General features: G+C 38.5%; 1 protein-coding gene across 4 annotated transcripts in view; it reads left to right on the top strand.

Annotated features, from left to right (window-relative positions):
• The window catches only part of DNM3 (dynamin 3), a 645,907-nt gene extending 626,265 nt beyond the window's left edge, over positions 1-19,642 (top strand). For 2 of the 4 annotated variants that reach the window (XM_005902410.2, XM_070385284.1), the window contains one exon: positions 8,408-17,454. In XM_005902410.2, the coding sequence (XP_005902472.1) occupies positions 8,408-8,477 (70 nt within the window). In that variant the 3' untranslated portion in view covers positions 8,478-17,454. The other 2 variants (XM_070385287.1, XM_005902409.2) reach the window with 2 other exon arrangements.
• The last annotated feature ends 4,472 nt before the right edge of the window (positions 19,643-24,114 follow it).

Raw genomic sequence — 24,114 nt, 5'->3', positions numbered from 1 at the left:
TGATACATGACCAGAAAAATACCATGTGGTGCGTTTAAAACTGGGTTTTTAATTCACTAGGTTTCACAATCAGGCAAAAATGAAACCTTGGTATAACATAAATCTTCTCTAAATCTTCAGATTCCTCATGCTCAGTTTTTGTTGTTGTTACAAAAATAAGAGGAATTGGAAAGTTAACTTTTGCATCTATATTTCTCAGTACACATTTACCCCCTTTGAGGTCAGGCCCCAAGTCGGATACTCATGCCCAGAAGGTTCTTGCTGTCAGAAAGGAGAAAAGGTCTTCCCCACCTTTCCAATGCAGAAGTGAATTTTACAGTTTCATAGAGAGATCCAGTGTTGCCTTTTTCCTCCCCATCCTTGTTTCTTTTCATTTCTTCTCCCTGACTTGAGGTGACAAAGCAGTGTACATCTCAGAAGTAAAAGTTCGCCTCTCCCAGTAGCTGGTCCTTAGCACCTCCTTCCCAACCTCTCCTCCTTCCCCCAAATGTCTGAATTGGCCAACCCCCTCCCCTGGTGCCTGGTGTGGGAGTGAGGGGAAGGGCAGGGAAAAGAGGACAGAAGACCGTGAAGAGGGTTAGAAATAGCTTTGCCCCAGCTACCATCAGTGGGACTAGGTTTCTGCATCCATGCATGTAAGTTCTTAGATCTCTTTGGGGATTTCTTGAAAGAGAGAAAGAGGTAGAGAGGGAGACAGAAGGAAGGGAAAGAAGAGGAGAAAGAGACAAAGAGAGAAAAAAGTCCTCAGAGGGGACACTGCCTAACTTCATTCAATAACCATGTGCGTGTGAATCTTTCAAAACCACCTCCTTTGTCTCTGTGTAGTTTTCTCATCACTATATTCCTCTGACCTTCTGTTTCTTTGCAAACCTTTTAGTCTTTTTCTCTACCTAGCTTCTCTGTTGTCAGTGATATAGTACAGAAACTAAAATATAAAAAGGTCAGAAGTAATGCTTTTTAGGAATCATATTTTAAAACAAAAAACCCTTAAAAACTTTGCTTTGTGAATTAGGACTTGGATTAAAACAAGTAGTTTTGCCACTTGTGATAAAATATGAGACATTTGATTTCTCAAGCTGACAGTACTTTTTCTAGCTTTTTTACCCCCTTCATACGTACTATCTCCTATCCCTGGAATGCCGGCACCCTCAACTTTTTCTGTTTTCTTCAAGCCCTTTTAACACCCCAACCTCTTTCCAACTCCAGTCTAAGACTCCAGGTATCCCTGAAACGCTTGAGGCATAATCCTGTCGTTGCACTTACCCAGCTGTGACACTGTTTACTTGTCTCTCTTCCCAGCTGGACTAGAGATTCCTGGGCAGTGACTGTCTCTATTTCTGTACCCCTAACGCTTTATACAGTACCTAGCACATAAACAGGGCTTATTGAGTGAATGAGAGAAAACAAAATGAGTTGATATACAATGTTTAATCAAAGTTTATTTTCAGAATTAGCCCAATCTTTAGTGTATTTTAAGAAATGATTTAAATGCACACTTTCTCTCTTGTTCTTGTGCTATTCCTTCTGTGCTAAAACCTTGCCTGGCTAATTCTTTTTACAAATCATAAACTGAGCGGAGTTCATGTAGGCATATAATCCCTTAAGCTGCCTTTTTGCTGCAACCACAGAAGTGGATTTATCTGTACCATCCTTATGGGTGGAACCCAAGTCAGACGTTTAAAATAAAGTGAAAGAAGTGTGGCAAGGTGGATTATATAACCAGTTATCTCAGAGACTAATTTATACAGTATATTATATGTTTGCATCTTCAAATAAAAATTACAGACTGTTTTTCCCCTTATGTTGTTATTTCAAAGTTCATCAGTTGATTCATACTTTCCCAATGACATACATTTAAAAATCATGGGTTCATTTTCACAGGGGAAAGAAATGCTGGCTCTAAAATGTAGCAAGAGTCATATTAGAGAATTTCTCTTGAATCCTTTAAATGTACTCCAACTTCTCTGTTGTTTCCAACATCTACTGTAAACTATTCTTGGACAGTACTGGCTCACTCTGTACCAAAGCTAAAAGAGCCAAAAATATGCTGGATAGCATCCTATAGTGTTTTTGACAGTTACAAAATATTATCTTCCATGTGGACAAAATCATGACTGTTCATAGCATTTTTCTGAACTTTGCCTTGGACTTTTTAGATATCCAAAACCTGTTTTTTTAATAAATGCTCAAATTAAGAAGCAAAGCACAATGCTGTGTTGAAATGTAAAAACACTGTGTCCCACAATCTGTTCTCTTAGAGCAGACATTAGCAAGAGGAAGTCCTGGGTCATAGTTAGCTGCCTTTCCATTTCACCTGGAGGTGTACTCCTGTCTGATTTATTCCTGGGCATGTTCACTTATTCATGTCCTTGAATTCCTGCTTGAGACACTGCCCCCTACAGGTGCTATGAAAGGCTGCAAGCAGGATAAGGCGTAATCTCAGGTCATGGGAAGTTTATAATGTTGTTCAGATGATAAACTATGTATACATGCCTTAAACTTTGAAAAAGGATGCAAGGATTACGTTATTCAAGAGGGTCATGGAGAAGTAAGGCATTTCAGTTCCTGGGAAGGAGAAACTATGGGCATCCCCCATTTAGCTGACTCAGACGCCACCAGAGCCATTTTTGCCTGAAGCCACTTGGGAACCACGCACAGCAGAGTCCATTGTGGGAGGCATGCGTCACGATTTTAGAAAGTTCAGAAGCAGTTTTTGCTTTTGTTTTCTAAGAAATTCATCCTATGTAGCCCTCAAAAAGGAGAGATACTTTACTTCTTGTGCTTAGATAGACAAAATCCTTCTTTTTTATCTTTTCATCAATAAGACCAAATGACCCTAAATGCAATTACATGTAAATTAAATTTTAAAACAGTTGTATTTTAAGACTTTACCTATATCTAATAAGTAGAACTTATGGTATAAATTGCATATCCTTTTTATGCAAATAACTGTCCTTGTAGGCAAATATAATTAATTCCCCTAAAAGTATCAGTCTTTGATTTTTTTAGAGTTTTTTATTTTTTTAAATTTGGGTCCACCTAACTAATTAGGCTGGGCTTCAGTTGTACCCTTTTCAAAGATGACAACTTGGAATAGCGTGGTTAGATGTGCTTAGTGTCTGCACCCACTGCCATGTTCATGAGCAAGCTTCTCTAAACAAGTAGTTATTCTTCTGGTGATGACTAACAAAAAAACTACTGTAGTATAATATCTCAGTCTTTACAAAATAAACCTAAAACCAATTTGACCCATGCTTGAATCTGATTTCCAAAGGTATCAAAGAATTTCCACAACCATTTCTTCATCTTTCTTAAGATAGTTTTTCCCAGCACTTTCTCTTTTTTACTCTGACTTCATCTGGCAAGTGAAATGAATTGCTAAGAAAGCAAGGACAAAATCATTTATTATGTCTTCAGACAGTTTTCAAAGCATGGGACAGCAGCATTAGCATAATCTAGGAACTTACTAGAAATGTCTCACCCCTATAGAAAGTCTGTGTGGGACCTAGAAACCTCTGTTTTAGCAAACCCTCCAGGGAGTTCTGATGTACAGTCTAATTTCAGAGACATACCCTTAGAACATGCCCATGTGACTGCCGTATAGAAAAAATGCCGGCCTGGGAGTCCTGATATTTTGGTTTAAGTAAGGAAAGGATGGAGCCTGAGCTACATAGGCCTAGGCTGGCTCACAAACTTATCAGATAGATAAATCTCACTTTCCATCCTGAAGAGAAATACAGGCAGGGGCAGAAAGACCAAGCCATGTCAGTAATTGGTGTTACGATGCACCCCTGTTAAGATCGGTCACGCATTGTGAATACTCAGAACCAGCTAACCCAGAGAAGAGCAAATGAAGATTTAGTTCTCCCATTCTTAGAAAAGAATCAAATGAGACAATCAGAGAATTGATTCATTCTTCTCTCTTATCATTGTAGCCAGTTTCTCCCCCACCATGCCACCCACCCCGTATGAACATTCGACTTTCTTACAAAATTTGTCATTGTCCAAAATAATGCACCCGGCCCATCCCTGCAGCTACAAATGCAACTTTAAGTATTACATCTTTCCCTTTGATTTGGAAGCAGAAACATGGCTCTTCTATCGTAACCATAAACCGCCCACACACCACACAGTGTTTCAATAAACACTAAGTGATGCAAGATGCTCCATTTCAATATAATGGGTAATTTAATGAAGCCCATCTCTGTGCAAAGTAATGGAGAAAAATCTGGTACAAAACAAATAACTCTGCTTGGCCCAAAACAAACTGTCTTATGAGGTGAATATCTTTGGAAACTCTTTGAATGGTTAGGAACTGGACCAATGAAATGAACTTTAACAGTAAACCTTAAATGTTTTTCTGGTGTTGAAGTTGGCAAACATCTTAGCATTACTTATTAAGAAAATTCACACTGAACAACTTGATGCTCCTCTTAGATTGTTTCCCTTACTAGATTATCAAGGGGTTATTGTTTAGAAATAAAATGGTGCTTATTTCTTCCAGAAGGCTTGACCAGCTCTTCAGGATTTTTAATTACTAAGTACATGTATGAGTTATTTTAACTTAAAACTAGGCATATTTTAAAGATGTCATAATTTTTTTAAGAGACCATGATGGAAATTTGATCTTTCTTCTTTTTCAATCATTAATTCACCACACAGGGTGCAGTGCCTATTTAGTGCCCTAGGGACTCCCTTAAAGTGCTCGTAATGGATAGGTTCTGCTGATTTATTTATTTGAAAAAAAAAAAAAAAAAGCATGAGCCAAAGACAAAGCTGAATTCTGGGATATGGTGATGAACAAGACAAACAAAAGACCTGGCACATAATAGAAAGTTGTATTTTTTTAGTTTCCTGCCTTGCCTTCTTTCTGCAATTGCCTATTATCGTTGACTTTGTCTCGTTGCATCAACACAGTCCAAAGATTGGAGAGGAGATTAAGGAGAGGTTGCTGTGCCATCAGAGTATTTCAATCTTTCTATTCTCTGTCTCTATCATTGAGTCCATCCCTTCCACCTCCCCACTTAATTTCTAGTTTCTTTAACCCCATTATAGACCTACATTCTCCTATGACTTTCAAATTTTATATGCCATGATTAAAATCATATTTGCCCCTGCTTTAACCACATTATTGTATTTTCAAGCTCTGAGCCTGAATTACAAAATTTTGCCTCATTTTTTCCACTTAAAATGGGGTGCTGTAGTAAAACCACTTGCATACTTGTTTTAGCCCATTTGTATTCCACTATGAATAGATTTGAGTTTTTAAAAATTATGGAGCATAATACAGACCACATAGTACATGCTCAATAAATTATACATGCAGTGCATAACTGGAAAGCATGTTACAGATCATCTAGTCTGAGTCTCCTGTGTCATAGATGAGAACACTAAGGCTTAGAGAAGTTTAGTGACTAATGATTACACAAATTGGCAGTTGGAGCTAAAATACACATCTTTCAACTTCTGTGTAAACGTGCTGTCTCAAATATAAACCTCTGACAAATGCTTCAAAAAAAGTTGCATTTCTGGCCTCGCTGGACCCACTCTCCTTGAGCTAGTCTATACTCTAGCCTGTCTGAACATCTTTGTGTAGGTACTTTTCAGTCATTCACTTGTTTGTCTGCTATTTAATAAATATTTATTCACTGTCTTCTAATCACATTATACTGAATACTGAATATATGTAATAAATACAGAATATGTGGTCTCTGCACTCAAGAAGTTTGCTGTCTACCGGAGAACACAGGCCATAAGCTAGTAAATACATAATGGCAAACAGTTAAGTGCTATGAAATGCATAAAACCATGAGGTGGTGAGGAGTGGTGGTTGGAAATTATCTGATGGTCAGGAAGTGCTGGGCTATGACATTTAAGCCAAGAACCAAAGAATCAGAAGAGAACTCAGTTGCATTCCTTTCTCTCTTGGCTACAACACTTAGTCCAAGCTATCACATATGCATGGAACAGTTTCTAGCCCACCATGCTACACTGTATTCTGCCCCTCGCTGCATTTGTCATTTCAAGTCTACTTTTTTCAAATAAAATTGCCTAATTAAGTCCATCCCATTATTGAGCCTTCTGATGGAGTTTTGCTTTTTCAGGTTCAAATTCTGGCCAACTTTCTTACTCCTCCTATAACTGCTAAAATGCTAAGAATATATTTCTATACGTTATGTGACTATCAAACTCCCCGAGGAAGGGCCTGTGATTTAGTATTTATTCCAAACATCTACTAAACAGTTAAGCAGTCAAATATCCTGTAGGTAGAGTTTCTAAGAGTCTAAATCCTACACGCCATTGTAGCTGTTGTTTTGGCTTTTTTTTTTGCTAGAACAGTGATTTATTTTTTTAAAATACCTTAGTATAATGTAAAGATCTGTGGCTATCAAAAGTATTCATAAGTTGTTTCTTCTGGGAGTAACTTTCATTTATTCATTTGTCAAACGTTCAATGAATGAATGACAATCTCTGACCTAGACACCACAAGAAAGTGAAGATGACTAAGACATAGTCCATTTCTGGTCAGTGGCAATAAATATATAAACCTAATTCTAGAAATACATTGGGATGCTAGAGAAGCATCAAGATAGGAAAACGTAGGTCAGAGAAACTTCACCAAGGTGGGTGTGGAGGGAGGAATGCAGTTCTAGCAGATAAACAAAAGAATCAGAAGAGAACTCTGATTGAGGACATCATTGAGAGCAGCTCCATGCTAAACACTCTATGAAACACCTCAAGTGGACATGACCTCTGGCTTCTGGCAAGTTCACATCAAAGGAGAAAATGGCTGGGTTCAAAGCCAGGATGTAAGTCAAACATATAACCCTGTCAAATGAAAATGAGCCATATGCTAGTGAAAGGGCAGGTGTTTTTGCGTTGTCATAAGCGAAAAGGAAATAACAGGAGGATTTTTCCCAGCCAGGAAATTGCCCAAACATTTCTAGTGGTCACACTACCCCGTAGCCTTTTGCGGGAAAAGGACTTACTTGTTTACCCAAATTAAACAGCTAGTAGGAATTGGTTTAGTTCCGTACTGTGCATATAAGGTATCTGTAGTTACACTTTGAAAAACTGAGTGCTGCTTAAGTGATAAGACTTAGTGTAAGAGGTTAAACTGGCATGCACCTTCCCAAGAAAAAACCTTTCTTCCACAGTTCCTTGGATATTTGTCAAGCACTGGAGGCAAAAGAAACTCCACTAAGATCTATGAGTTTGCACTTAAGCGGTTGGTACTTTTACCATTAACCAACGATACCTCTTTTGTTTTGATTTTTCCTTGACCATCTAATTTTATCTTATAGCTCTGTAATTTTTAACATTGCATAACCATTTTCTTTAGCTTTTCTAACTTCACTCCTTCATCCTGAGAAAGAGTATTTGATTGGATCAATTTTGTGTGTCCAATAAAGAAGAAAACTTAATGACATGACAGTAATTCCAGAAAGGGGGCAGGAGGGCTCTTTCTGAAAAATGTCAATGGAAGAGTTTTATCAAGAAGAAAAGTTTCAATTTGCAGAATTTGTTGAATCTTACTGGCTATAAACATTACCCTCTGAGATATGATGTGTAAAGTCAAGTACACACATAAAAAGCTGATTAATGCATTTAGGATAAATGTATGGGTTCAATGAATAAAGAGTATTAGTTGGTATAAAGCTGAAGATTCTCAGATACAGTAATATTTCATTATATGAAGTTTGTTTATTTAGAAACCTCAGCTGTTAGAAACACCATTACCAATCAGAAAGTGAGCAACACTGTTACTAAAAATAAGACTTTTAGGACCCAAAATAGAAGCCAGAGCTCATGCAATTTACTCAGGGACTCACCCTGAGCCTGTTTATGCTTATTGTAGAGAACTCTAGGAACCTTGATTTTCTGATTTTCTAGTACCCAGTAAATTAGAAGTAAAATATAGAATATATTGGAGAAAGCTACTGCTGAGGGCAATGAGAAGTGATAATTAACATCCTGACGGGAAAAAAAAGAGGAAGAACATTACATAAAGGGAAGAAAAATTCAAACCCCTTTAGTCTCTGAGGCCTAAATACCTTACTAGTTGCTGAAGTGGGCATACTCTACTGGCTGAGAAATATGCAGTGTATTTCTGATGGCTTTTATTTTTTTTTTTCAGATGGCTTTTAAATGATTTAATGTTTTTATTAGTATTGGGAGGGAGGACTTCAGTTTTTAGAAAGATTTGCATATGAAAAATATCTCATTTTCATTAAAAAATGCTGGGTGAGTGAAAAGTGACAGTATTAAGTTATTCCAGATGGCAACCATTCCTGCTAGCCTGTTTGTGCATGAGCATGTGCGGGATGGCTCTTTCTCAGTATCTTCGGGATAACCTTCTAGTAGTTACTCTACTTGTTTCTTTACCTTTCTTTTTCTCTCTTTCTAGCCGGAGACCACCCCCATCACCAACTCGTCCCACTATAATCCGTCCACTAGAATCCTCCCTGTTAGACTAAACGAAGTGTCTGGCATGGCAGTTAATCACTAATGAATTTTACGAAAGCAAAATATTTGGTAACTGTTGCAGTAAATCATGAGTAGTCGCATGTATGGACATCAGTAGGCAAGTAACCAGTTTGACTAATGCATTCATCACTCACCTTCATTGCTCATGGTATGTCAAACTTTTGGGGTTTGACTGTTGAAAACTGCTGACTCTTTAAGGTTTTGTATGTTGTATTGACCAAAGTAGGTTGTATAGCCGCCCTCTGCTTTGTGGACCATTGGCCTACCCTGGCATATATTTGAAATTGCTTTGACAGGTTTCCCACATTACCTACCAGAGAGCCCATTCAGTGTAATTTTTAAGAGATAAGAGATAGTGGGCTTAGACCTAAATGATATACTTATTTTCCTGCATTCTGTTTTGACTGATGAAAATTATATTGTCTATTATAAATGTTTCTGCCTACTCCAGGATTACCTGTTTAGAGCCTCTCTCCTTCCTCTTTATTTCATAAAACTGATAGGGAGTAATTTTTAAAATTAAGATTCCTTAAAAATAAAACTTTTCCAGAAGCACAAAGTTGTTTGCAAAGGAAAAGTTAATGCATTGCTTGCTCTAGAAGGCTTCTCATGCCAGTGTGTTTTTGCTTCGTGCTAGAAGCATATTCAACAGTGAATCAAAGCTTGCTTTTTGGTAGTCAGTCAGTAAATTTGGCTAGTTAGTTTCAGAGTTTAAGGAAGAAGTAAAATATCACATCTCAAGAAGTGTCTGGACAAATGTAATTTCTTTATTCACTTATGTATTTACCTCCTCAGATTACAGTGAAGGCTAGCATAGAAAATATTTAATTTTTTATATTGATCTGATTTTAGGCATGACTGACTACACTTTGACACTAATTCCATTCGATTTATTTAGTTAGAGCAAAAATATGTCTCTCTTTCCATGCTAATATGTAATTCCCTAATGCAAAAATTTAGCCTACCTTTGAAACAGGTTAATGTAACTTTTTATCCATTCTAGGTTTCCTTAATAAATCCTGAGCCTTATTATAGGATAGCCATATTTAAAAAATGGGACCTGGCATGGAAAAAAAAGATGCCCCGGGTTAAGAGCGGAGCTCATTCTCCTGCAGTCAAACAACTTGAGGGTCTCTTTCCAGGTCCTTCCAGAAAATAGTTAAGACATCGAGATTTAAAGCAAATCGGCAAATTCTAACATTTCTAAAATTTACAAGTGCAGCTTAGCCTGGGGGTTAATAGTTCAGTCTCGAGGCGGACTTTTGGACTACCTAGGAGTAGATGATTAGCATGTAGGAAATGGCCAGAAGCCAACTGGAATTTTGTCTGCTAACTGTCCCCAGACAGCAGACCAAATATTCACTGCCTATTTGTGTCCCATGACACCATTTCATGTTCTGCAGAAGTAAATCAGGTTAGCCAACTGAAATGTCTCCCTTTGAAAGCAGCAAACATGATTTGTACATTACCTTAACTTTAATTTCCTGTGTAGTTTATACCCAAAGCAGATACCCGTAAAGTATGAAGTAAAAACGTTTAACCGTTATTAAAAAGAGAACTTGCCAAGTTGAATGGTGTTGTTTTGAACTTATTCTAAAGGGTTAAAACTAGGCCACTCAGGCAAAAACCAGAGAATACAAGATTTACAAAAAGAGCCCTTCAACTTTTAAATTACAAGTGATTGTATAAAGAACTACACCCTAAATCGCCACCCTAAATCTTCTCATATCTTATGTTTTCTCCTGGAAAAATGTTAACTCTTTGTGAATGGAACAGAGGTACAAGATACATACCGTATTTTTAAAACAGCATTGCAGCTGAGTGGAAATATGTTAAGTAAAAGGAATAGTCTACAGTGAGATCTTTTCAGAAAATTTCCTCTTTTTAGGATTCCCTTTGCTTCTTCCTTTGAATTCTCTAAAATAGGCATCTAATGGATTATATACTTCAGGGTTTGGCTTTGTGCTATATGTGGTTTTACGTTTTTCTATATTTCAACAGTTTCCTTTGGTTAAAGGAAAATATTGTGGATAACCACTGGTGTGTTCTTAGATCAGCACAAACCATGTCAAGGAAAATTGGAGATTTGTTTTCCAAGTTTCTTTGCACTGGTTTTATGCAGTCATAAACAGTGGCATTTGTCACCTTTGGCTTTTGCTCTGGGTTTATAACCCCACAGTTTCCTTGTCTCAGCTGTCTCATCTTGTGTGTGCATTTTTGTTTTATTTTACTTCTAAGCTATTTCTAATAGAACCCAGCCTCTCTCCTGGAATTTCAGCATCATGTTGGAAAATATTTTCACTTTACTGCAGTACTGTGTCATGTGATCAGTATTAATCCCATTTCCCAAAGGGTTTGCATCCTGTTAAAAGGAGATGTCAATTTAAGTGAAGTCACAAGCTCTAGGATGTGCAGAGTTTAGAGGACAGCGTTCATATCAGGTCTTTAGATGGGAATGTCACTTACTGAGCTTTCTAAGTATTCCCCATACGCTTCAGGTCTTTCGTGTAACTGCCCCCTGATTCCTCCAATGTTGCCTGAACAACAGATGCAGCTCCATCATGTCTAGTATAATAAAACATACAGTGATTTTAGGATTTTGAAAAATAAACTGTGTGTTTATTTGATGGGTCAATCTATTTTATTGTCACATGCTAAATCTTGCATGCTTATTGACTAATTGGACCTGCCATCAACTCAGTTGTGGACAGATGATTGAAATAGTATTGATTTAGAACAGATATGTTACATTTTCAGATGTCATCTACCAAAATGACTCCTTGAATATTGCTTCTAGCTGTAGTCTGTAACATAGAAGAGCAGTAGGGTCTGTTTAATTAGCAAATTGCCTACTTGTTCAGATAATAACATTGTTCCAAAACATGATAATAAAACCAAGTTCCTGTGATATAACTATAAGCCTTCTGACTTTAGAATTAAAGAGTAGTCATATATATTCATTTTATGACTTTTTAGTATAGACTGTAGCCATAATTCTCAAGTATGAAATGGGACCTAATACCAGTATGTGACAAATGTTGATGTTTCTGTGTACACACATACTTTCTATGCATGTGTCTCTATACAGACTATGTGTATAGTATATACATAGTAAATTTGTGTAAGTACATGTATTTTGTGTCCTTTTGGGCAAGTAGGTTTAAAATTACTTGTTAAAATGCCACGAGCATGAATGTGATTGTATGTGTATCGTGTATATATGTATATGTATGGGTGTAAATATGTATACATGTGCTTTGTATGTGTGAGTATGAATTATTTTTTAAACTATGCTAATACAGGAGTTAGCCTTAGAGTATCTGCCATACTACGTGATAATAGTGGTTCATTTCCCAAACATACATGAGATGTACAAAATTTTTTTGTATTGTATTCATTCTGAGAGGCACAAGGCTCAGAATTTCCATGACAACATGGTAGAATAACATCTGCAGGCAAAAAAAATAATAATAATTTACAGACATTTACATCTAAATTCACAACATTGCTCTTAAAGAAGAAATTATCTTTGCCAATATAGCTAGCTCATAGTAAGTGTAAGATCTGTAAACCTACCTTTAAGATCGCTGATAGAGTTATAAAAATTATTCTTAGATTGCTGAGCTGAATCTTTTAAAGCTAAGTTGGTCTATATAGTCATCTTTATCTCTATTGTAAATGTCAAAATTTTAGAGGGATCTAGCAGTATAATAATACAAGTAGTGGATTTTTCTGAGTAAATTGCTTAAAATGCAGGGAAGAAGTTATGTAATACCTCAAAGGCAAGTCATCCATTCACTTTTTCAGGTAGACATTTTTCATTTGTCGGACAGTATAATTATTTGAAATTGACAGGAATCTCCTTAACGTTGAGAATAAAGCTTAAATAGTAGGTCTTTGAACTATGGAACTCAATGAAAGAAGATAATATTTGAGACTCAAGCCATGAGTTTTATATTATTTCACCAAGAGGGCTGAAAGCTATGAACTCAGAGTTTAATGTGAATGAGGCTGTTGATAGTTTCCAAGAAACAGTTATTGGTTCACTAGATCGCTCATTCCTTTCTCAAAAGCTCAAGTGTGTCTTTTAGATAATCTTCAGTCATCCTGTCTAGTTGGTATGTTTAACATTATGTGGTGTTCTGTATTGTGAAATTTTAAGATTTTGAAGCATATGTTGTATATGCATTGCTATCTGTATATATGTGTAAGAATGTTGGTATATATGAGAACAAAAGACAGGGAACTCAAGGAAGAATCTCCTGTTTGTCTTAAGACCTGTTCATACTGGTATGTTGGTGAGACTTCTCACCTGTCTGGGCTTCCCTGGTGGCTCAGACAGTAAAGAACCCGACAGCAATATGGGAGACCTGGGTTGGAAAGATCCCCTGGAGAAGGGAATGGCAACCCACTCCAGTATTCTTGCCTGGAGAATTCCATGGACAGAGAAATCTGGCAGGCTTCAGTCCATGGGGTCGCAAAGAGTCAGACATGACTGAGCGACTTTCACACACACACACACACACACACACACACACACACACTCACCTCTCTGGTCTGAGGTTTTACACATGGCTCAGCTCAAGGCTTCATTTCTTTTTTTATTTTTACCCTCTGATTTCTTAATGTAATGTTTTTTAAATTACTGTAAAATTATTCTGTCTAATCTCTTGCATTGTCTATTGTCAATTTGATAAAAATGATCCTTCCCAATCAGAAATTCCACCATTACTTGATTTCTATTTAATTTCATATGTATAGCCTTTGTTTTGCTTACCTATGTTTCTTTTCTCTCCCTTTTCAAAATCAAACTCGTTTTTTTGCTTTTTTATATTAAGAAGGAGTGTACAGAAGCAAAATCTTGCCTTTTATGTCAATTCTTTATTTGAGCCAGAATACTTTCCACTGTCAGAATCCTGAAAAAGCATTTTTCAGGATTTCTTAATGCTGATATATATGGATGGACTCTGTGAATGGACATTTTGAAGCAACTTCCTTTAAATCCTGTATCATTCTAGAAGGTCATGTGTACCTGTTGTGAAAATGTGAAGCTGTACTACTGAACCTGAAATAAATGATAACATTTGAAGGACTCCCTCTTCCTCATTCTTGTATATATTTGAGTCATGTCTTTGCTTATCGGTAAGACCTGACTTGTAAATACTTAGAACTCTTTTTAATCCAATTGTCCCAGAATTACCAGTATGGAGAATGATAGCATTTGACATTAGTGTCATTAATTTGGGGAAGAATGAGATTTTTAAAGGGAGCAAGTTGAACAAATCAAAGGCAGGAGAGTGGGAAACATTTTTACTGACTTGAAGTCATTGTTTTACTAAGTTAAAGAAGGACACAAACCTTCGGCTGCTGGAGCGTGCAAAGTGACACTTGGCAAGAAGCACCGCGACACTTAGCTATTGAAAAGGAAGTGATTCTGAAAATCTAGGTCTACAGAAGGCATTTCTTACAGAAAGTAATTGAGCTTCTGACTCAACAGTTGACCTCCATTGTTTACTCATGGTGTGTTGATGGGAGAAGTTACCACTTTTCATTTCCCCGGTAGTAAGAAAATGGAAAAGTGTTCAGTAGTTACACATGTCCTTATCCCAGCTGAATTTCCAGAGAATAGAGAAAGACTCTTTGTAAGAAGGGAATGGGAGGGGAGAAATTTTGATTTACTTTCCCTTTGTGTTTAGGATAGACTCCTTGTGGAAAGATGAATTGGAAAGACTGTTGGGTTAATTCACACTTTCCTGTTGTAATTTCTTTCTCATGTCTATACATGTTCTGTGAGAGGGTCCATTAGTGTCTTCAGAGGAAGCCTCTTAATGGAAGAGAGAGTCAGGATGTGAATCCTGCTGTGCCCTTGTGTTGTGCAAGCCTTACTGCATGATTCTTATTCAGAATTGTTCCTGACAGAAATACCCAAACCGAAGGACCTTATTGTAACTGTTTGGCAGATTTCCATTTGTATTTTTAAAATAGTTCTGACATCAATGTAAATATCTGCCCAATTAGTTTTCAAGATTCTTGTTTTTCTGCTGGAATCTTTAAATCTAATCCTGAGAAGTACTCATTTCATCACACACCTGACATTGCCCCTTTTAAGACCATTTCTTGGAGTTCTTTCACACTGAGGCAGCCTGATACTTAGTGCATGCAAGAGATGTTGGCTAAAACTACAACTTTAATTGGAGTTTCCCAAAGTCCACTCCATGAGATTTTAATGTTTTACACATTCATACACCAAGACCCTCTCGATTAAATATACTTGGGAAAAGATGACTAAAAATTAAAGGTTTATTTACTAGAAGACTCTACAGAAGCTCTCATATCAGATTACAGGGCTAGTGTCTCCATGTTTCTCACATTTATTTTAACATCAATGCTTTGTTCATAGAGCATCTATGAACTATACTACAGGACTAGTGTTCTGAGGTACATGCCTTAGGAAGCACTGTTTTAGTGGCTTTAGGCCAGGTTCAGTTCAGTTCAGTCGCTCAGTTGTGTCCGACTCTTTGCAACCCCATGAACCGCAGCACACCAGGCCTCTGTATCCATCACCAAATGCCAGAGTCTACCCAAACCCATGTCCATTGAGTCCGTGATGCCATCCAACCATCTCATCCTCTGCAGTCCCCTTCTCCTCCTGCCCTCAATCTTTCCCAGCATCAGGGTCTTCTTAAATGAGTCAGCTCTTCGCCTCAGGCAAATGCATTGAGTGAGATTATCCCAGTACAGACCATCACTAACACAAAGTTGGGTGGTAAAATGTCATCGTAACCAGAGATCCCAATTTAGGACCATCCTCCTGGTATTCTGGTGCTTTGTCACAGTGGGGTCTGAGACCCAACCAGGTAGGTCACATAGGAGCAGGAGACCTGAAAGCAGATAGCGACAGACATGCCATGAGTCCTAGGGAGCCTTGTGGAGAACTCAGAACGTTTTCAATATGACTTTGACTCTCTCACTCCAAAGTGAGAGAAAATACTGAAGGCTTGGGAAAGTGAGACAAGAAAGGCAATAAGAACAGGCCTTCTTCTCAATGCTTCTCTGATGATCTCCACTTTTAAGTCAACTTAGATCTCTCCCTTCACAAGAATACACTGGGAGTCATGTAATTACCTGAGAAAGGTATACTGAGCTGAGTCCCAGTATTTTCAGCAAATGCCTTCAAGCATTTCAGCATTGGGTTAAGTAACATAGTAACATAAGTAACATAAGTAACATAGAGCAGCAGTCCACAGCGTTTTTGGTTCCAGGGATTGGTTTCCTGGAAGACAATTTTTCCACTCCTTTGAATTAATTACATTACCCCTAATGCTTGTGAAGGGAGAGATCAAAGTTGACTTAAAAGTGGAGATCATCAGAGAAACATTGAGAACACCTGTTCTTACTGCCTTTCTTGTCTCACTTTCCCAAGCCTTCAGGCTCACCCACTTCTCAGGGATGTGAAGTTATCTAAGTGATGGGCAAAGGAAACAAGCAGAGCATGTTTTGTGAGATTGTAACAGAAGAGAACAAAGTTATAAGGAAGGCCTTTCCAGGGCTCTTGCCAGAGGAATGTCACCATAAGAACAGATTGCAGCATTGAGGTAGATCCAAGAGAATGTGGGTAATTCATCATTCTTATGAATAATGGGGTCTTTTATGTATATATGAATTATGCCCATGTTCCACACACAGGTTTTCCTGCCCCTCTACTTCCTGTTTTGGCCAAACGATTCTCTGAAGTTATTTTCAGAAAACTTAAGGAGGTATAACCTGAAATGATCATCTTGACTAGGGAGAATTTGCTTGTACAGTGAATGCTGGCATGATGAGCTTTCAAAAGTGCTAGCGACTCAGTATCCCCACTCAGTAGTCCAAACTCAATACTTCAAGTTTCAACTGTTAGAAGTGGCAACAATAGAAAGTTCCTTTGTTGCCCTTCATATAAAAAGCCCCAGTATTTTCAGCAAATGCCTTCAAGCATTTCAGCATTGTGTTAAGTAACACAGAGCAGCAGTCCTCAGCCTTTTTGGCTCCAGGGATCGGTTTCGTGGGAAGACAATTTTTCCACTGACAAGGGCAGAGGTTCAGGGGGTGGGGATGATTTCAGGATGATTCAAATGCATTACATTTATTGTGCACTTTATTTCTAATTATTATTACTTCAGCTCAGTCTCAGATCATCAGTCATTATATCCCCAGAGGTTGGAAATCCCTGATATAGAAAATTCTGGAAAAAGTAAAAAAAAAAAAATTTGCCAAGATCCATAATAGAAGTAGCTCTGAGCCAATGTATGGTGTCATCACCAAGGATGTGTTTTTGGCAACAAGTGGAAAGTTAGATACAGGATGAGTGAAGAGGAAAGAAAAGAGCTAAGGGGATAAATGTATACACATTTCTCCGGTGGTTGAAGCAAACATTCTAGCTGTTCATGAAATATATTCCAAGACATAAAGCTTCTGACCCTGTTTCTGGACTAGAACACCAAACTCAAACAGGAAGGCGCTTTGGCATATGCTGACAAAATGTCCCTTCAGCACTGTGGACTTGCTGTTCAGTTTAATGGCTCACCTCCCCACCCTGCTGAGGTCATTAAAGTGTTCTAAAGCCCCTTCAGAACTCAAAAATAGTTTCTGTTTGCTGGGCAGGTGATAAATCTCACCAAGCCTGACAGGAATTTAATTACACTTTCTTCACAAAAACACTAGGGATACCCATTACCTGGATCTCTAAAGCTAAAGGCTTGCAGACCCCCCACAGTTGAAAGGTTAGGGACCCATAATAAGTTCTTCATCATATAAATGGATGGGAGGCCTCCTTAAGTGCAGCCAGCTTAAATTGGACCAAAGAAAAATTGGTCTTGGACTTTAGGAAAGGTAAGATCATTTTTCACTGTTGCTAAGAAATACCCCCGTCAGCTTGGCTGCATTAACATTTTATAGAAGATGAAAAAGAAGTTTGTTTTTGTTTTTGTTTTTTTGTAGACCTCCTTGCTCCACTCACTGAAGTGTTACAGAAGTAAGATGGAAGTGAGTATGTTGTTGAACACCTGGACGAGTAGCCAAAAAGAAGTCCCACAGGGAGCGGGGTACTGAACTAACCTCGCAGTTGTATGGCTTGCTGTAATGTTGAGCTCATTACCAGTTGAGTTAGAAGGAGGAAATTAAACATAGACTTTTGCAGGAAACCCATGGGAAAGCTTCCTGGCCTGCTGTTGTCCTACTTACAGAGCTGCGCCTTGCTGTGTAGCCTTTACTGCATCTTCTCTACCAGCCCATCATCCAGAGGCTGACGTCAAAACTAACCACTTCTCTGGACCCTTCTTTCACAACCAGTGAACCTGACAAGATGCAAGCCAGGCTAGGGATACAAAGAGCCAGCAAACCAAATTTCACTTACCCTGGACCCAGTTCAGAATAAATCAGAGCTTCAGTTGCACCTAACTCAGAGTCAAAGAGAAATTTTACAAAATCCTCACATCACCATGAACCAGATGTAGCCTCCAAGTTTGCCTGGGCCTAGAAAGGCTATCACATCAGGATTTTCACCTGCAGGAAATTCTCATTTACCAACCCTTTTCTCCAAGATTGACCCCTGATATTTTCCACCTTGTGATTACATTGCTCATCTGATCTCTCGCTGCCTTCTACTGTCCCTCAGCTTAAAAAAAATTTCCCCTGTCATATTGCTCTATCAACTCCCTCTCCCCCTATGGAGATTTCACAACATTTATTGAAATCTTTGAAAATAACTGAATGTCACAAAATCAGGGTTGGGAAACAAATACTCAAGTTATAAAGGTATGTGGCTCTGGTACTATTCCCAGTTTTCCTGAATATGATTGCATGAATATCATTCCATGGTACAAAATAATATGGGTTTGGAGTAGGCTCAAATGGCTCATACCTAGCACATGACTGGTAGCCAGGAAACAGCCCAGGAGCTGCTTACTATGCCACGTGATCTCTCATTTCCCTTGCATGTCTGCATGTTTTTTGTCTGATTTAAATTTGATTTTTGTGGGATTATTTTTGCATGCTCTTATTTGGATTTGTTTTCTGGTTTAAACATTGTTTTCTTCCTCCGCATCTGTGTTTTTCTTTTTATTATTTTGTTTTGTTTTCACTAGGCGACCCCCTCCTGCAGTTCCTGGACAACCATCCTAACCCCCATCATTCATCTCCTTTTGTGTCCAACAACATGTCTGTCTGTGGTATTTAAAAGCCTTTCATTTGCGCTGTATGTCATATGTACAGAAAAACTTTTATTTTTGATCCATGTCTATAATAAAAACAAAGTTTATTCTATATAAAAAATGAAATGTGTTCTGTTTCTTTTTCTAAAGAAGATCCAAGTTAAAATAGGAGTTTGTTTCAACTAAAACCAGGTATGGTGAAAAATACATAATTTGACCTGCAAAGGAGCTTCAATTGAAAATGACTGATTTTAAGTTCTTAAAGCATTGTGATTTAGGATGATATTTGGTGGACAATAGTAATCGATCTTCAGTTGAAATGTCTGTCCAATAGAAGAGTGAAAGATGAAGCAAAAATCCTGGGTGTCTAGAAAAGACACAGAGAACCGAATAAATTCAGTCTGCTCCCAGGAATCTCATTAATAATTATTATTGCACCAAGACATTTTGCACTAAGACATTTTGAAGGAGGAAAAGGGGACAACAGAGGATGAGATGGTTGGATGGCATCACCAACTCAATGGACATGAGTTTGAGCAAGCTCCTGGAGCTGGTGATGGACCATGCTGCGATTCACAGGGTCACAAAGAGTCAGACACAACTGAGCGACTGGACTGAACTGAAGCAACTGAACTGAACTGAAAAAATGAAGACATTTTTTCCTATTTTCATTGTTTTTTAGGTGATAAAGTACATAAGATTATGTTAGATTATGGGAGAAATTTTTGGTCTGAAACATGTAAACCTCATATATTCTATTTGGCAAGTTCAGGGGAAAAAACACATCATTCGAGTAAAAATACAAGGCAAAGAAATGTTGCCACATTGAGAAGATTACTAATGATGTCAGTAAAGTACTGGATGAACAAAATCTTTATGAGTTTTCAGGAAGAGAACTTTTTTTATACCTTAATCCTCAAATGATAATTTCAACTCTGAAATTTTAAGCTATCATTAAAAACTAATCCCAAAGACTTACCCAAATAAAATGATTATTATTAACACACTATTGACCAGGAGATTTTTGTAGAAACTAATGTCTGTGGCTGGTGATTTGTTATATAAATGACTGTTGAAATACTCAGGACAATAATGCTTGTGTAACAAAAGATGAATTAATATGTCTGTGGTCAATAAGTTGTTAAGGTAACATAGTTTATCCTGCCAAATATGTGATCTGAAGCCTTCCACTAAAGGCTTGAGATTTAATTCAGAGTTTTCCTTTTGAATATTTATTTGGTCTATGTTCGAGTTTTAAAGGATCTCCTCTTGGATCACTTCTCCATGTGCCTTGCTTTAGCACATGAAGAAAGAAACTACAGGATGGGAAAGTAAAACACTGTTGATCAGGACTCGGTGTTCCACTCACTTCCTGGCTGACCTAGACAAGCACTGGCAAGGAGAGGCAGCTCAGATGTGGGCAAGAACCACCTCGGTACAGCAACGAGGACCCTCACTACCAATGTCCTTTCTCTGGGCCATAAAAATCTTTTTCAAGGACTACATGCTCCTCCCCAAAATGCAAAACCAGCTTATCTCTCAGGTGAAAATTTTCATCTTGCATGTTAATACATCACTGTGTATTTGCATCACAGGTCCAGTGACTGAGAGTTAGAAGCGCTGGTGACTAAGGAAATTCAAAGACACCAAAGCAGAGGGTCAACCAAAGCTCAACTTTACCTCCAAGTGACTGAACTGATGCAGACTACCACACAGCTTGCAGTCTGTTGCCCTTCCTTTCACCTTCAGTCTAGACATTTTAACTTTTTAAATCAGTATTCTTATCGTGTAACATTCTCATTTGATAGCATTCTCATCCCAACAGACCCAGAGTTCCTGGGTTATATCACACCACCTCCCCAAATACAAACAGAGGTTGTCAACAGGAAGGAAAACCTCAATTCATTTCTTTTTTTAAGTGTTTGGTATTTTTCCACCCTCTGAAATTTGAACTTGTTTCTATGTGCAATGTTATACCATTTAGATGTTTAAAACTTAGATTGATCTGATGACCATGAGAACGTAAAGCTGAAGTCGTAGTTGAATGAAATGATTCCGTGGCAATCCTAATCCATCTCTTCAACCAACAGGTATGGCCCCATCCTCACATTAGACTGGTGAGAAGAAAGGGGACTGACGGGATGGGGTGGTGGGGGTGGGAAGAAGCCTGGAGTAAAATTAAACTATTCAGAGGTTTGTTCATATTTCTTTATTGTTCCTACCATTTCTGTGTTTTATAGTATACCCTTGCTCAGCTCTCCCTCCCTCCTCACCCCTCAATATTGGATAGAGAGCTGAAGAAGTACAGTTCTTCAGAGTTGAATCAGGATCTTTGGGAGAAAAAACTATTATATTTTTAATACATATTCTTAAGTATTCCCATCCCTTTATATATCAAACATTCCTTGAATTTATAAGAATGTCCTAGTTACTGGGAATACCAGATACGTTAATAGGATAAAAGTAGCGGACAAAATAGGGAAATAAGAAATTCTAATATAAGCTATGACAGGAAAAACTTTTGGACTTTTTTCCAGGGAGAACTGTTACTGACTTCCATGCTAAAGCAACTATTTGAGTCCTAGAATCAGATTATCCACTTGACCCAAAGCCTGCTAGCATTCTAGAATGTGGTGATTTTGACCTCTGACAAAAAAATAACAGAACTCATTTCAGCCAATCAGAAACCAAACTTTTCATTTCTCATGGAATAGTATAATAGACTCTAAATCATGTTAAGTGTGGGTTGAGAAAGACATAGTGGGATTGAAACTGAAGCAGTCTGTTGTTAACTTTGCTTTGGCTTCTAACAAGAAGGCTTTAGATTCAGAAGGTGTCCTGCACTGGTCTTCCACTGGACGCAGTGAGAGGAGTGAGAGTCCTCCAGCCTCTAGCTAGAAACTCGCAGACCACGCAAGAGATGGAGAAAAGAGAACTAAAGGTAGGGAAAAGAAAAAAAAAACTTGCCATACTCTCCTTAGAGATTTCCACTGGTAATATATGTCTGTAAGCCTTGGGAGCCACATGTACATTGAAGCATTTTTCAGCAAACATCCTCAAAGTTGAGAGCCAAGAGGAGATAAGGAGATAACCTCAGCTGTTCACATACAAACATGGACACCTTCAGTGGGTTTGGAGCTTGGACCCTTCAGTCCCCTTCATCCCTGAGTTTGAAAAATACTGTACTTGACAACATCTGTTTTATAACTCAGCACTAAGTATAATTTTTTTTTAACTCAGAAAATTGATATTGGAATCTTTAGTCCAGTTCCATAAGATTCTGAAATAAATCTTTGCAACTGTGAATCCATTTCAAAGACATGAACCTCATCCACAGAGAGAAAAGATAGCTAAAAAAGAAGAAAACCTCTATTGCCCTTTATAATCCTATAGAATCTATATCTGAATAAATCAGATGGAGCTCAAATGCCACCACACCCCTATATGTTCCTCATTTAAATGGACACACTAGCTGCCTTCATTAACATAATATACACCTGTTTTTTAAAAAAACTTTTTATTTTGTATTGGGGTATAACCAATTCACAAATGTTGTGAGTTTCAGGTAACTAGCACAGGGACTCGGTCATGCATATACGTGTATCCATTCTCCCCCAAACTTCCGTCCCATCCAGGCTACCACGTAACATTGAGCAGAGTTCCTTGTGCTAGACGGTAGGTCCTTGTTGGCTATCTGTTTTAAATATAGCAGTATGTACATCTCCAACCCAAACTCCTTAATTATCCCTTCCTCCTGTCCTTTTCCCCCAATAAGTTCATTCTCTAAGTCTTTGAGCCTCTTTTTTTGTTTTGTAAGTAAGTCCATTTGAATATACATCTGTATTTTGATTTTTGATTTTTTTAATACTATAAATTACTATCAGATCACAGTACTGTCAACATTTAAGATTGGATCAGGTGGTAGGTTGTTGGATGAGTCAACGCTATAAACTGCTACTCTCATGCTTTTTTTTAATCAAATCACATTTTACAGTACTCCTTATCAGGTCCTGATCTCACCACAGTTCACATCTTCCGTGATCCTCTTGAGCAGGCACACAGTAAAGACAGTCTTAGCAAGCCCCAGGGTCCAAAGAGACTTACGATCCTCAAGAGCGTAACACTGAAGTGGGTCCTCCCTCTCAAAACAGCTGCTAACAAAGGATATTTTTGAAGCTCCGTATAACCCAATGGAAAAACAAGTCTTTCAGATTCTTAAGGGCTCACTTTTCATCCTCCTCTCTGTGACTGTATTCTAGAGGCAGCAAAGAGTAGTGCCAAGGAGACTGTTCTTCCTCCTGCTGCTTTTTTCTCTTTTAAAGACAGAAACACATTCAGCCTCAAACACAAAAGCTGCCTGGGGCCTAAAGATCTGTTTATTTTGCAGCTTATAAAGAGCAGGAGACCCGCAGTATTCTCACTGACCAGAGTCCAAGTGTTCTTGGGCTCTGCAAAAGGCCCCGGGGCCGTCCTGTAAGTGAGCTGGGAAAAGCAGAAGCAGCCCCCTTAGCTGGGGAAAGCTAGCTTTTCGGGGCCTGAGGGGACAGTACCCCTCGACCTCAGCTCTGGTAAATGTGCTCCACCACCCCTGCAAAAGTACAGTCAAGGGACTGGAGAGCTAGTCTGTTAGGGCACAAGACCTCACTCAGGCTGATCCTGAAACCCAGGTGCCAACCGCTGCTGGATGATGACAGAAAAGGCCATGCCTTTCTAAGGCTCTTCCTCGGGCACTCTTACCCCTGTGTCATACTACGGGCAAGATGGCACCTGTACCGTGGTGTTGCTAGGCCCCTGGTGCCCAGCAGATGTTGGCCTGTGGGGAAGCAGAGCCTCCCTTATCTCTGGATAAGGGAGTCTTCCTGTTAATCACAGTAACAGATCTGGGAAGAAAAGGGCTTTTTGATTTGGCTGGTGATTGCTATTGTTCCCTAAGTAAATGAGCCAAAGTTAATTGCACCTGTGAGCTGTAAAACCCTAAGCCAAAAGCAGTGGGCTGGTAAGCTAGCTCATTCCTACAGAACCTCAGCCATTTTTCCTCCACCTCTGGCTGCAGCTAAGCTAGCCAGAGCCCTGTCAGTGGTCCGAGGAGCCGCCCTCCTCAGTCCTGATGGTTCCCAGGACCTTGATCAAACCCTGGCTCTCACTTCAGCCCTGGTCACTTTCCCCAAAATCAAACTTTCTCTAGAAATGGCATGGCCCCATTGTTAGAAGTTTGCATGGTTCTCAGGAAATTAGTCATTAGCGCCCCACAAGGCTCTGGTCCATATGTTCATTTATCTACCAACCTTCAGTTCTTTCTCCTTTATCTCCTGATGATTTTAGCTCCTGTTTCACTGTCATTCTCCTGTCTTAATTCTTGGAGATTTCCACCTACCTGTAGGTACACCTTCCAACACCCCACTTCCATCTCACTTCTCATTTCCTTGGACTTCACTTCTCC

The sequence above is a fragment of the Bos mutus genome, chromosome 16 (assembly GCF_027580195.1).
Source record: "Bos mutus isolate GX-2022 chromosome 16, NWIPB_WYAK_1.1, whole genome shotgun sequence".
NCBI lineage: Eukaryota > Metazoa > Chordata > Mammalia > Artiodactyla > Bovidae > Bos > Bos mutus.
This window is presented reverse-complemented; position numbering and strand designations above follow the sequence as displayed.